Raw genomic sequence first — 17,315 nt, 5'->3', positions numbered from 1 at the left:
ATATCATCAATTATCAATTTTGACATACATCTACAAAGTAAAACTGCTACAAGCATTAGATATTACTAAGTTTTACATTCAGTAATCACTCCAATATTCATTGAAAATGACCATTTCCAGAGTTAATTAGAATTCAACATAATTTTTTTTCTAAAATAGTCTGGTTGGGAGTATCGTTATTCTCTAAAGAAGTTTCATTGAATAGCTATTTTATTCAAGAGGTAGCTCCTTGAACAAGGAAGCCAATGTACTGATATTCAAGTTTATCTTATTTCTATAACTAAAATCAACAAAACATGTAACTCTGATGCCTAATAGTAACAAATAGGAGAAATGAGTCAGTGTGCTTTAGCCCAATTCTAGCATTGTTTCCTGCTTCCAGTAGTTCCTGGAGCTGCCAAAATCAAATATTTTTTATGCAAATATTCCAAATGCATCTGAAGTGAGTTCACTCTGGTTTCCTCAGCAGAAACCCCAAAATTATATAAATAACTTCTTTTCTCTCCTTCCTGCCTCAAATCTGTCTTTCTTGGGAAAATAATTGCTACATCAGGGGTCTCCTTAGTTCTCGTTCTACAGTGTCTATGGGTTATTATGATGAGTTTTCTGTCTTTTTTTAGCAGTACGATGTGACGTCTGTAAAATCTGTACTTCCTCTCTTTCTCCTTCCAACTTTAGTGAAAGCATGCTGTAAAATTAAAGCAAAATTATGCTGTTCCCCAGAGCCTCTTATGTCTTCAACTGCTCTCCATATTTCTTCTTCCCAATCTCAATGTGGCAAAGTCTATAATCTTACTGTGAAGATCATGTTCCAGACCAGCAGCATCAGCGTCACCCGAGAACTTATTACAAATGAAGAATCTCAGGCCTGCTGAATCAGAATGTGCAGCTTCGACGAGCACCCCGCTGATTTATTCGGGGAGGAGAAGTTCTTTTCTATCTGGACTGAACATGACATTAAATGGGTTTTGCAAAATTACCTGTCCCAGATTTTTCTCCATCCTTTATTTCACTGGGTATATTCGAAACAGAATCTTTCTCATCACTTGTAGCCTGAATGGAATTTGAAACAAAATAATCAATAAATAAAGTAGGTTTCATACACTATACATTTACTAGTTCACAATATAAAAGAGTTTAATTACCGTCAAGGCTGGTTGTTTCTGAGAAGACACTGAAAAGCAAAAGGGATACATAATCACTCATATGTAAATATGATAAAGTTATCCATACATTCATTCAGTGTTAGCATCAAGCTGTATCCTCCTGCCTGTATTAGTGCAGGCTTTGATGACTTCTACTTTGTGTCTGGGGACTGGAACATGAGGGAAATACACTGAAAAAAGGGAATACAGGCTCCATGAAATATACCCTTACAATTTCAAACAAGGTATGATTTCTCATATGTCTTAAACTAAAATAAAACCATGTCAATATCAATGTGGATATGCCGAGTGATGAGGACAAATGTGATCTAAAATCAGAGGAGCAACTCATACACCTGAGAATCAATGTCAAAGCAGGTGCTACTTGATTCCACATGTCTTTCATACAAGAAATCAAAAGGATTTACACCATCATACTACAAACATTCATCATGCTCTTTAACTTGCCCAATAACTGAGAAGGCACACAATTACAATGACACTTCAGTTGAATGTACACTTCACATCTATTCAGTGGAAGTGTCCTAAATTGATTACCTTGGATATCTGTTTGATGATACCTAGTAGACAATATTCATTATTTCTCACACCTGTGTGGTGTAATAATTTGCCTAAGTTTCTTGTATCCACTAGTTTAGCCTTCAAAAGTTTCTTCATCCACTCATGGCACCAAAGGATAATATATTAGGCTCAAAAAAAATCATCAATTATCAATTTTGACATACTTTCACAAAATAAAACTGCTACAAGCATTAGATATTAATAAGGTTTACATTCACAAATCACTCCAATATTCATTGAAAATTATCACTTTAGGAGTTAATTGGAATTCAACATAATTTTTTTTCTAAAATACTCTTCTTGGGAGTATCATGGTATTCTCTAAAGAAGTTTCATTAAATAGCTATTTTATCCAAGATGTAGCTCCTTGAACAAGGAAGCCAATGTATTCATATTCAAATTCATCTCATTTCTATAAATAAAATCAACAAAACTTGTATCTTTGATGCCTAATAGTAACAAAGAGGAGTAATGAATCAGTCTGCTTTATCTCAATTCTAGCATTGCTTCCTGCTTCCAGTAGTTCCCAGAGCTGCCAAAATCAAATATTTTTATGAAAATATTCCAAATGCATCTGAAGTGAGTTCACTCTGGTTTCCTCAGCAGAAACCCCAAAATTATATAAATAACTTCTTCTTTTCTCTCCTTCCTGCCTCACAATCCCTCATCCTTGAGGAAAATAATTGCTACATCAGTGGTCTCATTAATTCTCGTTCTACAATTTTTACTGGTTATTATGACCACTTTTCTGTCTGTTTTTAGCAATATGATGTGACGTCTGTAAAATCTATACTTCAACTCATTCTCCTTCCACCCTTGGTGAAAACATCCTATAGAATTAAAGCAAAATTATGCTGTCCCCTGAGTCCCTTATGTCTTGATCTGCTCTCCAATGTTTCTTCTTCCCAATTTCAATGTGGGAAAGTCTATAATCTTACTGCAAAGATCATGTCCAAGACCAGCAGCATCAGCGTCACCCAAGAACTTATTACAAGTGAAGAATCTCATGCCTGCTAAATCAGAATGTGCAGCTTTGATGAGTCCCCTGCTGATTTATTCAGGGAAGAGAAGTTCTTTTCTATCTGGACTGAACATGACATTAAATGTGTTTTGCAAAATTACCTTTCCCACATTGTTGTCCATCCTTTATTTCTGTAGCTATATTCAAAACAGAATCTGTCTTGTCACTTGTAGCCTGAAAGTAATTTGAAGCAAATTATCAATAAATAAAGTATGTTTCATGGACTATACAGTTACTAATACAAAATATAAATGAGAGTTTAATTACCTTTGAGGCTGGTTGTTTCTGAGAAGACACTGAAAAGCAAAAGGGATACATAATCACTCATATGTAAATATGATAAAGTTATCTATACATTCATGAAGTGTTAGCATCAAGCTGTATCCTCCTGCCTATATTAGTATAGGCTTTGATGTTTGTGTCTGGTGACTGGAACATGACAGAAATACACTGAAAAAAAGAAATACAGGTTTCACAAAATAAACCCTTACAATTTTAATAATGGTTTGATTTTTCATATGTTTAAAACTAAAATGAAACAGTGTTAGTATCAATGTGAATATGCCCAATGATGAGGACAAATGCCATCTAAAATCAGAGGAGCAACTCATACACCTGAGAATCAATGTCAAAGCAGGTTGTACATGATCCTGCATGTCTTTCATGCAAGGTATCAAAAGGATTTACACTAGTATACTACAAACATTCATCATGCTCTTTAACTTTCCTGATAACTGAGAAGGTACACAATTACAAATGACACTTCAGTTGAATGTACACTTCACCTGTCTTCAGTGGAAGTGTCCTAAATTGATCAGCTTGGATATACGGTTGGTGAATCCTAGTAGATAGTATTCATTATTTATCATACCCATGTGGTGTAATAATCTGCCTACATTTCTTGTATCCTCTAGTTTAGCCTTCAGAAAGTTTCTTCATCCACTAATGGCAACAAGGTATAATATAGAAACCTCATCAAAAAGTACAATAAATTATACATATTTATACAAAATGCAATGGCTCCTGGCATTAGATATTAATAATCTTTTACATTTGGATATCAGTCCAAAATTCATTGAAAACAACCATTTTAGGATTCAATTAATGCATTTAACATTATTTTTGTCCGCAAAATTAGTCTGCTCTGGAATATCATTGTATTATAAAGAATTTTCACTAAATAGCCATTTTAACGAAAAAGCCAGCACTTTGGAAAAAAGCTAATATATTCTTATTAAATTTTAACTAATTTGAATAACTAATAAAAAATGTATGTCTGATGTCTGATAGTAATAAACAGGAATGAGGCACAGTGGTTTAACCCAACTCTAGCACTCCTTCCTGATTCCAGTAGTCTTTGGAGCAGTCAGAAATCAAATCTTCTGGTACACAAACATTCTAAATGCATCTGAAGTGAGTTCACTCAGGTTTCCTCAGCAGAAACCCCAAAATTACCGAAATAACTTCTCCCTTCCCCTCTTTCTTGCCTTGCAATCTGTCTTTCTTGATGAAAATAATTACTACATCAGTGGTCACTTTGTTTCTCATTCTCCAGTGTTTATGGGTTATTATGACAACTTCCTCCCTCTGGTTTTAGCAGTACCATCTGATATCTATAATTTCTATTACTTCTCTTTCTCCTTCCCCTTTCCATAGAAACATGCTCTGAAATAAGAGCAAAATTATGCTGTCCCCCGATCCTCTTATGTCTTGAACTGTTTTCCAATGGTTCTTCTATCCAAATTCAATGTAGGGACGTCTATAAACTTGTTACTAAGATCATGGCCAAGGACCAACAGCATCAGCATCACCTGAGAACTTACTAGAAATGCACAATCTCAGGCCTGCTGAATCAGAAAGTGCATTTTCAATGACACCCCACTGATCTATTCAGGGGTGGGACGTTCTCTTCTATCTTGAGTGCACATGACATTAAATGTGTATTGCCAAATTACCTGTTCCAGATTTCTGACCAACCATTATTCTTGTGGCAATATTCAAAATAGAAACTTTCTTTTTAAATATAACCTGAATGGAATGAGAAACAAAATAGTCAATACATAATATATATTTCATAGACTATGTAATAAATAATTCAAAATATAAATGAAAGAGTAACTACCTTCCAGGCTGATTGTTTCTGAGGAGACACTGAAAAGCAAAAGAAATATATAATCCATCATATGTAAATATGATAAAGTTATCCATACATTCATGCAGTGTTAGCATCAAGCTGTATCCTCCTGCCTGTACTAGTGTAGGATTTGATGTTTTACAGTTTGTGTCTTTGGAACAGGAACATGAGGAAATACACTGCAGAAAATAGGAATACAGGCTTTCAGAAAATATACAGTCAGAAGTTACAAAGAGGTATTATGCGTCATGTGTGTATTACTGAAATAAAAACGATCACTATCAATGTGGATATGCTGAATGATGAAAAGAAATGTGATCTAAAATCAGAGGAGCAACTCAAACACCCAGGAATCAATATCAAAGAAGGCAGTAAATGCTACTGCATGTTTTTCATGCAAGACATCAGAAGGATTTATACCAGTATACTGCAAGTATTCATCATGCTCTTTAACTTGCCTGGTAATTGAGCAGGTACACAATGACAATTACACTTTAGTAGAATGTACACTTCGCAAGTCCTCAGTGGAAGTGTCCCAGCTTCATCAGCTTGGATATAGGTTTGGATAATCCTGTATATAATAGTCGTTATTTCTCAAACCCATGTGGTGTAATAATGTGCCTACATTTGTTGTGTCCTCTAGTTTAGGCTACAGAAAGGTTCTTCAGCCACTCATGGCAACAAAGTATAATACATAAACCTTATCAAAAAGTATAATAAATGATTAAATTTGACATACAAAATAAAGTTACTACAAGCATTAGATATGAATAACTTTTTACATTTGGAAATCACTCCAATATTCATTGAAAATAAGAATTCTAAAAGTCAATTAATGAATTCACCATTATTTTTCTTTCTAAAATAGTCTGGTTTAAAATATCATGTTATTCTCTAAAGCATTTTCATTAAATTGCTGTTTTTATCCAAAAGTTAGCTAATTGAAAAGCAAAGCCAATATATGCATATTCATCTTTATCTCATTTGAATAACTAATCTCAAGAAAACGTATATCTCTGATGCCCAACAGTAACAAAGAGGAGTAATGAGTCACTGTGGTTTATCCCAGTTCTAGTACTCCTTCCTGCTTCCACTGGTTCCTAAAGCAGCCAAAATCAAATCTTCTTTTAGGAAAATGTTCGAATGTGTATCTGAACTCAGGTTTCCTCAGAAGAAACCCCAAAATTACATAAATAACTTCTTATTTTCCCTCCTTCCTGCCTCACAATCCTCTTCCTTGATGAAAGTAATTGCTACATCAGTGGTCTCTTTAGTTCTCATTCTACAGCGTTTAAGGGTTATTACCATCATTTCTCCATCTGTTTTTAGCAATACGATGTGATGTCTATAAAATCTATACTTCATCTCTTTCTCCTTCCACACTTGGTGAAAACATGCTGTAGAATTAAAGCAAAATTATGCTGTCCCCTGACTCCTTATGTCTTTAATTGCTCTCCAACATTTCTTCTTCCCAATTTCAATGTGGGGAAGTCTATAATCTTACCACAAAGATAAGATCATGGTGAAGACCAGCAGCATCAGTGTCACCCGAGGACTTATTACAAATGAAGAATCTCAGGCCTGCTGAATCAGAATGTGCAGCTTCGACAAGTCCCCCGCTGATTTATTTGAGGAAGAGAAGTTCTTTTCTATCTTGACTGAACATGACATTAAAAGTGTTTTGCAAAATTACCTGTCCCAGATTGTTGTCCATCCTTTATTTCTGTGGCTATATTCAAAACAGAATCTTTCTCATCACTTGTAGTCTGAATGGAATTTGAAACAAAATAATCAATAAATAAAGTAGGTTTCATAGACTATACAGTTACTAGTTCAAAATATAAATTAGAGTTTAATTACCTTCAAGGCTGGTTGTTTCTGAGAAGACTCTGAAAAGCAAAAGGGATACATAATCACTCATATGTAAATATGATAAAGTTATCCATACATTCATTCAGTGTTAGCATCAAGCTGTATCCTCCTGCCTGTATTAGTGCAGGCTTTGATGGCTTCTACTTTGTGTCTGGAGACTGGAACATGACAGAAATACACTGAAAAAAAAAAGGAATACAGGCTTCACAAAATATACCCTTACAATTTCAAGCTTGATATGATTTGTGATATGTCTTAAACTAAAATAAAACCATGCCAATATCAATGTGGATATGCTGAGTGATGAGGACAAATGTGATCTAAAATCAGAGGAGCAACTCATACACCTGAGAATCAATGTCAAAGCAGGTGGTACATGATCCTGTATGTTTTTCATGCAAGAAATCAAAAGGATTTACACCATCATACTACAAACACTCATCAGGCTCTTCAACTTGCCCAATATCTGAGATGGTACACAATTACAATGACACTCCAGTTGAATGTACACTTCACATCTCTTCAGTGGAACTGTCCTATATTGATCAACTTGGATATATGTTTCCTGAAATCTATTAGATAGTATTCATTATTTCTCACACCTGTGTGGTGCAATAATTTGCCTAAGTTTCTTGTATCCGCTAGTTGAGCCTTCCAAAAGTTTCTTCATCCACTAATGGCAACAAAGGATAATATATTAGCCTCAATAAAAATATAATCAATTACCAATGTTGACATATTTTTACAAAGTAAAACTGCTACAAGCATTAGATATTAATAAGTTTTACATTCAGAATCACTCCAATATTCATTGAAAGGACCACTTTAGGAGTTAATTAGAATTCAACGTAATTTTTGTTTCTAAAATAGTCTTGTTTGGAGTATCATGCTATTCTCTAAAGAAGTTTCATTCAATAGCAATTTTATCCAAGACTTAGCTCCTTGAACAACGAAGCCAATGTATTCAATTTCAAGTTTATCTCGTTTTTTATAACTAAAATCAACAAAACATGTATCTCTGATGCCTAATAGTAACAAAGAGGAGTAATGAGTCACTGTGGTTTATTCCAATTCTAGCATTGTTTCCTGCTTCCAGTAGTGCCTGCAGCAGCCAAAATCAAATCTTTTTTTATGCAAATATTCCAAATGCATCTGAAGTGAGTTCACTCAGGTTTCCTCAGCAGAAACCCCAAAATTATGTAAATAACTTCTTTTCCCTCCTTCCTGCCTCACAATCCCTCTTCCTTGAGGAAAATAATTGCTACTTCAGTGATCTTGTTAGTTCTCATTCTACAGTGTCTTTGGGGTATTAGGATCACTTTTCCCTCTGTTTATAACGATATGATCTGATGCCTATAATATCTATTACTTCATCTGTTTCACCTTCCTCTCTTGATGGAAACATGCAGTAGAATTAAAGCAAAATGATGCTGTCCCCTGAGCCCCTTATGTGCTGAACTGCTCTGCTATGGTTCTTCTTCCCAATTCAATGTAGGGAAGTCTATAATCTTACTACTCAGATCATGGCCAAGGACCAGCAGCATCAAGGTCACCAGAGAACTTATTACAAATGAAGAATCTCAGGTGTGCTGAATCAGACCGTGCAGCTTCGATGAACCCCACGCTGATTTACTTGGGGAAGGGAAGTTCTCTTCTATCTTGATTGAACATGACATTAGATGTGTTTTGCAAAATTACCTGTCCCAGATTTTTGTCCATCCTTTATTTCTGTGGCTATATTTGAAACAGAATCTTTCTTGTCACTTGTAGCCTGAATGGAATTTGAAACAAAATAATCAATACATAAAGTATATTTCATATACTATACAGCTAATAGTTCAAAACATAAATGAGAGTTTAATTACCTTCCAGGCCAGTTGATTCTGAGAAGATACTGAAAAGCAAAAGGGATACATAATCAATCATATGTATATAGGATAAAGTTATCCATATATTCATGCAGTGTTAGCATGCAGCTGCATCGGCCTGCCTATATTACTGTAGGCTTTGATGTTTTATACTTTGTGTCTTAAGACAGGAACATGACAGAAATATGCTGAAGAAAACAGGAATACAGGCTACATGAAATATAAACTAACATTTTCAAACATAATATGATTTTTCATATGTCTAAAACTAAAATAAAGCAGTGTCAATATCAATAAGGATATGCCGAGTGATGAAGACAAATGTGATCTAAAATCAGAGGAGAAATTCAATCACCTGGGAATCAATGTCAAAATAGGTGGTACATGTACCCTCATGTCTTTCTTTCAAGATATCTGAATGATTTAGACCATTATACTGCAAATATTCATCATGGTTTTTAACTTACCCGATAACTGAGAAGGTACACAATTACAATGACACTTCAGTTGAATGTACACTTCACGTCTCTTCAGTGAAGTGTCCTAAATTGATCAGCTTGGATATATGTTTCCTGAATCTGAGTAAATAATATTCATTATTTCTCACACCCATGTGACATAATACTTTGCCTCAGTTTCTTGTATTCTCTAGTTCAACCTTGTGAACAGTTCTTCATCCACTCATGGCAACAAAGTATAATATATAAACCTCAATAAAAAGCATAATCAATTATAATGTTGACATACTTCTACAAAATAAAACTGCTACAAGCATTGGATACTAATAAGCTTTTACATTTGGAAATAACTCCAACATTTATTGAAAATGACCATTTTAGGAGTCAGTTGATGAATTTAACATTATTTTTGTTTCTAAAATAGTCTTGGTTGGAGTATCATGCTATTCTTTAAAGAATTTTCATTAAATAGCTATTTTATCCAAGAGTTAGCTCCTTGATCAATGAAGCCAATGTATTCATATTCAAGTTTATCTAATTATTTTTATTGTACTTAAGTTCTACGGCACATGTGCACAACTTGCAAGTTTGTTACATATGTATACATGTGCCATGTTGGTGTGCTGCACCCATTAACTCGTCATTCACATTAGGTATATCTCCTAATGCTATCCCTCCCCCACTCCTCCATCCCAGGACAGGCCCTGGTGTGTGATATTCCCCACCCTGTGACCAAGTGTTCTTATTATTCAATTCCCACCTATGAGTGAGAGCATGCAGTGTTTGGTTTTCAGTCCTTGTGATAGTTTGCTCAGAATGATGGTTTCCAGCTTCATCCATGTCCCTACAAAGGACATGAACTCATCATTTTTTATGGCTGCATAGTATTCCATGGTGTATATGTGCCACATTTTCTTAATCCAGTCCATCACTGATGGGCATGTGGGTTGGCTCCAAGTCTTTGCTATTGTGAATAGTGCCACAATAAACATATGTGTGCATGTGTCTTTATAGCAGCATGATTTATAATCCTTTGGGTATATACCCAGTAATGGGATTGCTGGGTCAAATGGTATTTCTAGTTCTAGATCCTTGAGGAATCGCCACACTGTCTTCCACAACGGTTGAACTAGTTTACAGTCCCACCAACAGTGTAAAAGTGTTCCTATTTCTCCACATCCTCTCAAACACCTGTTTTTTCCTGACTTTTTAATGATCGCCATTCTAACTGGTGTGAGATGGTATCTCATTGTGGTTTTGATTTGCATTTCTCTGATGGCCAGTGATGATGAGCACTTTTTCATGTGTCTGTTGGCTGCATAAATGTCTTCTTTTGAGAAGTGTCTGTTCATATCCTTCACCCACTTTTTGATGGGGTTGTTTGATTTTTTCTTGTAAATTTGTTTAAGTTCTTTGCAGATTCTGGATATTAGCCCTTTGTCAGATGGGTAGATTGTAAAAATTTTCTCCCAGTCTGTAGGTTGCCTGTTCACTCTGATGGTAATTTCTTTTGCTGTGCCTTAGAAGCTCTTTAGTTTAATCAGATCTCATTTGTCTATTTTGGCTTTTATTGCCATTGCTTTTGGTGTCTTAGTCATGAAGTCCTTGCCCATGCCTATGTCCTGAATGGTAATGCCTAAATTTTCTTCTAGGGTTTTTATGGTTTTAGGTCTAACATTTAAGGCTTTAATCCATCTTGAATTAATTTTTGTAAAAGGTGCAAGGAAGGGATCCAGTTTTAGTTTTCTACATATGGCTAGCCAGTTTTCCCAGCACCATTTATTAAATAGGGAATCCTTTCCCCATTTCTTGTTTTTGTCAGGTTTGTCAAAGATCAGATGGTTGTAGATGTGTGGTATTATTTCTGAGGGCTCTGTTCTATTCCATTGGTCTATATCTGTGTTTTGGTACCAGTATCATGCTGTTTTGGTTACTGTAGACTTGTAGTATAGTTTGAAGTCAGGTAGTGTGATGCCTCCAGCTTTGTTCTTTTTGCTTAGAATTGTCTTGGCAATGCAGGCTCTTTTTTGGTTCCATATGAACTTTTAAAGTAGTTTTTCCCAATTCTGTGAAGAAAGTCGTTGGTAGCTTGATGGGGATGGCATTGAATCTATAAATTACTTTGGGTGGTATGGCCATTTTAACAATATTGATTCTTCCTATCCATGAGCTTGGAATGTTCTTCCATTTGTCTGTGTCCTTTTTTATTCATTGAGCAATGGTTTGTAGTTCTCCTTGAAGAGGTCCTTCACAGCCCTTGTAAGTTGGATTCCTAGATATTTTATTCTCTTTGAAGCAATTGTGAATGGGAGTTCACTCATGATTTGGCTCTCTGTCTGTTATTGGTGTATAGGAATGCTTGTGATTTTTGCACACTGATTTTGTATAATGAGACTTCGCTTAAGTTGCTTATCAGCTTAAGGAGATTTTGGGCTGAGACGATGGCGTTTTCTAAATACACAATCATGTCATCTGCAAACAGGGACAATTTGACTTCCTCTTTTCCTAATTGAATACCATTTATTTCTTTCTCCTGCCTTATTGCCCTGGCCAGAACTTTCAACACTATGTTGAATAGGAGTGGTGAGAGAGGGCATCCCTGTCTTGTGCCAGTTTTCAAAGGGTGTGCTGTCAGTTTTTACCCATTCAGTATGATATTGGCTGCGAGTGCATCATAAATAGCTCTTATTTTGAGATACGTCCCATCAATACTTAGTTTATTGAGAGTTTTTAGCATGAAGTGTTGTTGAATTTTGTCGAAGGGCTTTTCTGCATCTATTGAGATAATCATGTGGTTTTTGTCTTTGGTTCGGTATATATGATGGATTACATTTATTGATTTGTGTATGTTGAACCAGGCTTGCATCCCAGGGGTGAAGCCAACTTAATCGTGGTGGATAAGCTTTTTGATGTGCTGCTGGATTTGGTTTGCCAGTATTTTATTGAGGATTTTTGCATGGATGTTCATCAGGGATGTTAGTCTAAAATTCTCTTTTTTTGTGTGTCTCTGCCAGTCTTTGGTATCAGGATGATGCTGGCCTCATAAAATGAGTTAGGGAGGATTCCCTCTTTTTCTATTGATTGGAATAGTTTCAGAAGGAATGGTACCAGCTCCTCTTTGTACCTCTGGTAGAATTTGGCTGTGAATCCATCTGGTCCTGGACTTTTTTTAGTTGGTAGGCTATTAATTGTTGCCTCAATTTCAGAGCCTGTTATTGGTCTATTCAGGAATTCAGCCTCTTACTTGTTTAGTCTTGGGAAGGTGTATGTGTCCAGGAATTTATCTATTTCTTCTAGATTTTCTAGTTTATTTGTGTTTATAGGTGTTTATAGTATTCTCTGATGGTAGTTTATATTTCTGTGGGATCGGTGGTGATATCCCCTTTATCATTTTTTATTGAGTCTATTTGATTCTTCTCTCTTTTCTTCTTTATTAGTCTTGCTAGTGGTCTATCAATTCTGTTGGTCTTTTCAAAAAACCAGCTCCTGGATTCACTGATTTTTGGAAGCATTTTTTGCGTCTCTATCTCTTTCAGTTCTGCTCTGATCTTAGTTATTTCTTGCCTTCTGCTAGCTTTTGAATGTGTTTGTTCTTGCTTCTCTAGTTCTTTTAATTGTGATGTTAGGGTATCAATTTTAGATATTTCCTGCTTTCTCTTGTGGGCATTTAGTGCTATAAATTTCCCTCTACACACTGGTTTAAATGTGTGCCAGAGATTCCAATATGTTGTGTCTTTGTTCTCATTGGTTTCAAAGAACATCTTTATTTCTGCCTTCATTTCATTATGTACCCAGTAGTCATTCAGGAGCAAGTTGTTCTGTTTCCATGTAGTTGAGCAGTTTTGAGTGAGTTTCTTAATCCTGAGTTCTAATTTAACTGCACTGTGGTCTGAGAGACAGTTTGTTATAATTTCTGTTCTTTTACTTTTGCTGAAGAGTGCTTTACTTCCAACTATGTGGTCAATTTTGCAATAAGTGTGATGTGGTGCTGAGAAGAATGTTTATTCTGTTGATTTGGGGTGGAGAGTTCTGTAGATGTCTATTAGGTCTGCTTGGTGCAGAGCTGAGTTCAAGTCCTAGATATCCTTGTTAACTTTCTGCCTCGTTGATCTGTCTAATGTTGACAGTGAGGTGTTAAAGTCTCCCATTATTATTGTGTGGGAGTCTAAGTCTCTTTGTAGGTCTCTAAGGACTTGCTTTATGAATCTGGGTGCTCCTATATTGGGTGCATATATATTTAGGACAGTTACCTCTTCTTGTTGAATTGATCCCTTTCCCAAGATGGCCGAATAGGAAGAGGTCCATTCTACAGCTCCCAGCATGAGTGACACAGAAGATGGGTGATTCCTGCTTTTCCAACTGAGGTACCGGGTTCATCTCACTGAGGCTTATTGAACAGTGGGTGCGGCACACGGAGTGTGAGCCAAAGCAGGGTGGGGCATCGCCTCACCCAGGAAGTACAAGGGGTCTGGGAATTCCCTTTCCTAGCCAAGGGAAGCTGTGACAGACAGTACCTGGAAAATTGGGACACTCCCACCCTAATACTGCACTTTTCCAATGGTCTTAGCAAATGGCACACCAGGAGATTGTATCCCACACCTGGCTCAGAGGGTCCCATGCCCACAGAGCCTCACTCACTGCTAGCACAGTAGTCTCAGATCGAACTGCAAGGCAGCAGTGAGGTTGGGGGAGGGGTGTCCGCCATTGCTGAGGCTTGAGTAGGTAAACAAAGGGGCCGCAAAGCTCGAACTGGGTGGAGCCCATCGCAGCTTAAGGAGGCCTGCCTGCCTTTGCAGACTTCTCCTCTGGGAGCAGGGCATAGCTGAACAAAAAGCAGCAGGAACTTCTTCAGACTTCAATGACCCTGTCTGACAGCTTTAAAGAAAGTAATGGTTCTCCCAGGACAGAGTTTGAGATCTGAGAACAGACAGACTGCCTCCTCAAGTGGGTCCCTGACCCCCGAGTAGCCTAACTGGGAGACACCTCCCAGTAGGGGCCGACTGACACCTCATACAGCTGGGTGCCCCTCTGAGACCAAGCTTCCAGAGGAAGGATCAGGCAGCAACATTTGCCATTCTGCAATATTTGCTGTTCTGTAGCCTCCGCTGGTAATACCCAGCATACAGGGTCTGGAGTGGACCTCCAGCAAACTCCAACAGACCTTCGGCTGAGGGCTCTGACTGTTAGAAGGAAAACTAACACACAGAAAAGGACCTCCACACCAAAACTCCATCTGTACATCATAATCATCAAAGACCAAAGGTAGATAAAACCACAAAGATTGGGAAAGACCAGAGCAGAAAAGCTGAAAATTCTAAAAAGCAGAGTGCCTCTTCCCCTCCAAAAATGCAGCTCCTCACTAGCAATGGAACAAAGCTAGATGGAGAATGACTTTGACAAGTTGACAGAAGTAGGCTTCAGATGATTGGTAATAACAACTTCTCGAAGCTAAAGGAGGATGGTTGAACCCATCATGAAGAAGCTAAAAACCTTGAAAGAAGATTAGATGAATGGCTAAATAGAATAAACAGCATAGATAAGACCTTAAGTGACCTGATGGAGCTGAAAACCACGGCATGAGAACTACGTGATGCATGCACAAGCTACAGTAGCCGATTCAATCAACTGGAAGAAAGGGTATCAGTGACTGAAGATCAAATGAATGAAATGAAGCAAGAAGAGAAGTTTAGAGAAAAAAGAGTAAAAAGAAATTAACAAAGCCTCCAAGAAATATGGGACTATGCGAAAAGACCAAACCTACATCTGATTGGTGTACCCAAAAGTGACAGGGAGAATAGAACCAAGTTGGAAAACATTCTCCAGGATATTATCCAGGAGAACTTCCCCAACCTAGCAAGGCAGGCCAACATTCAAATTCAGGAAATACACAGAATGCCACAAAGATAATCCTTGAGAAGAGCAACTCCAAGACACATAATTGTCAGATTCATGAAAGTTGAAATGAAGGAAAAAATGTTAAAGGCAGCCAGAGAGAAAGGTCAGGTTGCCCACAAAGGGAAGCCCATCAGACTAACAGCGGATCTCTCAGCAGAAACTCTACAAGCAAGGAGAGAGTAGGGGCCAATATTCAACATTCTTAAAGAAAAGAATTTTCATTCCAGAAACTCATATCCAGCCAAATTAAGCTACATAAGTGAAGGAGAAATAAAATCCTTTATAGACAAGCAAATGCTGAGAGATTTGGTCACCACCAGGCCTGCCTTACAAGAGCTCTTGAAGAAAGCACTAAACATGGAAAGGAACAACCGGTGTCAGCCACCCCAAAAACATGCCAAATTGTAAAGACCATTGATGCTAGGAAGAAACTGCATCAACTAATGAGCAAAACAACCAGCTAACATCATGACAAGATCAAATTCACACATAATAATATTAACCTTAAATGTAAATGGGCTAAATGCTCCTACTAAAAGACACAGACAGGCAAATTGGATAGAGTCAAGATGCATCAGTGTGCTGCTTTCAGGAGACCCATCTCACGTGCAGAAACACACATAGGCTCAAAATAAAGGGATGGAGGAAGATCTACCAAGCAAATGGAAAACAAAAAAAAGCAGGGGTTGCAATCCTAGTCTCTGATAAAACAGACTTTAAACCAACAAAGATCAAAAGAGACAAAGAAGTTTATCTAATTTTTATAACTAAAATCAACAAAACATGTTTCTGTGATGCCTAACAGTAACAAAGAGGAGTAATGAGTCAGTACGGTTTATCCCAATTTTAGCATTCTTTCCCACATCCAGTACTTCCTGGAGCTGCCAAAATCAAATCTTCTTTCTGCAAATATGCTAAATGCATCTGAAGTGAGTTCAGTCAGGTTCCCTCAGCAGAAACCGCAAAATTACATAAGTAACTTCCTCTTTTCCCTCCTTCTTGCCTCACAAATTCCTTTTCCTTGAGGAAAATAATTGCTACATCAGTGGTCTCATTAGATCTCGTTCTGCAGTGTCTACAGTTTATTACAATCACTTTTTCATCTGTTTTTAGCAGTATGATGTGACTTCTGTAAAACCTATACTTCATCTCTTTCTCCTTCCACTCTTGGTGAAAACATGTTGTAGAATTAAAGCAAAATTACGCTGTCCCCTGAGCCTTTATGTCTTGACCTGCTCTCCAATGTTTCTTCTTCCCAATTTCAATGTGGGGAAGTCTATACTCTTACTGCAAAGATCACGTCCAAGACCAGCAGCATCAGCGTCACCCGAGAACTTATTACAAATGAAGAATCTCAGGCCTGCTGAATCAGAATGTGCAGCTTCGATGAGGCCCCCACTGATTTATTCAGGGAAAAGCAGTTCTTTTCTATCTTGACTGAACATGACATTAAAAGTGTCTTGCAAAATTACCTGTCCCAGATTGTTGTCCATCCTCTATTTCTGTGGCAATATTCGAAACAGAATCTTTCTCATCACTTGTAGCCTGAATGGGATTTGAAACAAAATAATCAATACATAAAGTAGGTTTCATAGACTATACACTTAACAGTTCAACATATAAATGAGAGTTTAATTACCTTCTCAGCTGGCTGTTTCTGAGAAGACACTGAAAAGCAAAAGGGATACCTAATCACTCATATGTATATATGATAAATTTATCCATACATTCATGCAGTGTTAGCATCAAGCTGTATCTTTCTGCCTGTACTAGTGTAGGCTTTGATGTTTTCTACTTTTTGTCTGGAGACCAGAACACGACAGAAATACACTGAAAAAAAAAGGAATACAGGCTTCACAAAATATACCCTTACAATTTCAAACATGGTATGATTTATGATACATCTAAAACTAAAATAAAACTGTGTCAATATCAATGTCAATATGCTGAGTGATGAGGACAAATCAGAGGAGTAACTCACACACCTGAGAATCAATGTCAAAGCAGGTGGTACATGATCCCGCATGTCTTTCTTGCAAGAAATCAGAAGGATTTACACCATTATACTACAAACATTCATCATGCTCTTTAACTTGTCCAATAACTAGAAGGTACACAATTACAATGACAATTCAGTTCAATGTACACTTCACATCTCTTCAGTGGAAGTGTCCTAAATTGATCACCTTGTATATATGTTTCCTGAAATCTAGTAGATAATATTCATTATTTCTCACACCCATGTGGTGTAATAATTTGCCTAAGTTTCTTGTATCCACTAGTTTAGCCTTCTGAAAGTTTCTTCATCCACTCATGGCAACAAACGACAATATATTAGCC

General features: G+C 36.9%; 1 protein-coding gene across 1 annotated transcript in view; it reads right to left on the bottom strand.

Moving 5' to 3' along the window:
- LOC129024840 (ankyrin repeat domain-containing protein 36A-like) overlaps nt 1-17,315 on the bottom strand; it is a 71,051-nt gene that overhangs the window by 2,621 nt on the left and 51,115 nt on the right. The window contains exons 22-33 of the mRNA XM_054472088.2: nt 16,615-16,643; nt 16,448-16,520; nt 8,620-8,648; nt 8,453-8,525; nt 6,743-6,771; nt 6,576-6,648; nt 4,871-4,899; nt 4,704-4,776; nt 3,016-3,044; nt 2,850-2,922; nt 1,146-1,174; nt 981-1,053 (exon numbers count right to left, since the gene is read on the bottom strand). Coding sequence (XP_054328063.1) covers nt 981-1,053; nt 1,146-1,174; nt 2,850-2,922; nt 3,016-3,044; nt 4,704-4,776; nt 4,871-4,899; nt 6,576-6,648; nt 6,743-6,771; nt 8,453-8,525; nt 8,620-8,648; nt 16,448-16,520; nt 16,615-16,643 — 612 coding nt within the window. The remainder of the gene's footprint in view (nt 1-980; nt 1,054-1,145; nt 1,175-2,849; nt 2,923-3,015; nt 3,045-4,703; nt 4,777-4,870; nt 4,900-6,575; nt 6,649-6,742; nt 6,772-8,452; nt 8,526-8,619; nt 8,649-16,447; nt 16,521-16,614; nt 16,644-17,315) is intronic.

This window comes from Pongo pygmaeus, chromosome 12, assembly GCF_028885625.2.
Source record: "Pongo pygmaeus isolate AG05252 chromosome 12, NHGRI_mPonPyg2-v2.0_pri, whole genome shotgun sequence".
NCBI lineage: Eukaryota > Metazoa > Chordata > Mammalia > Primates > Hominidae > Pongo > Pongo pygmaeus.
This window is presented reverse-complemented; position numbering and strand designations above follow the sequence as displayed.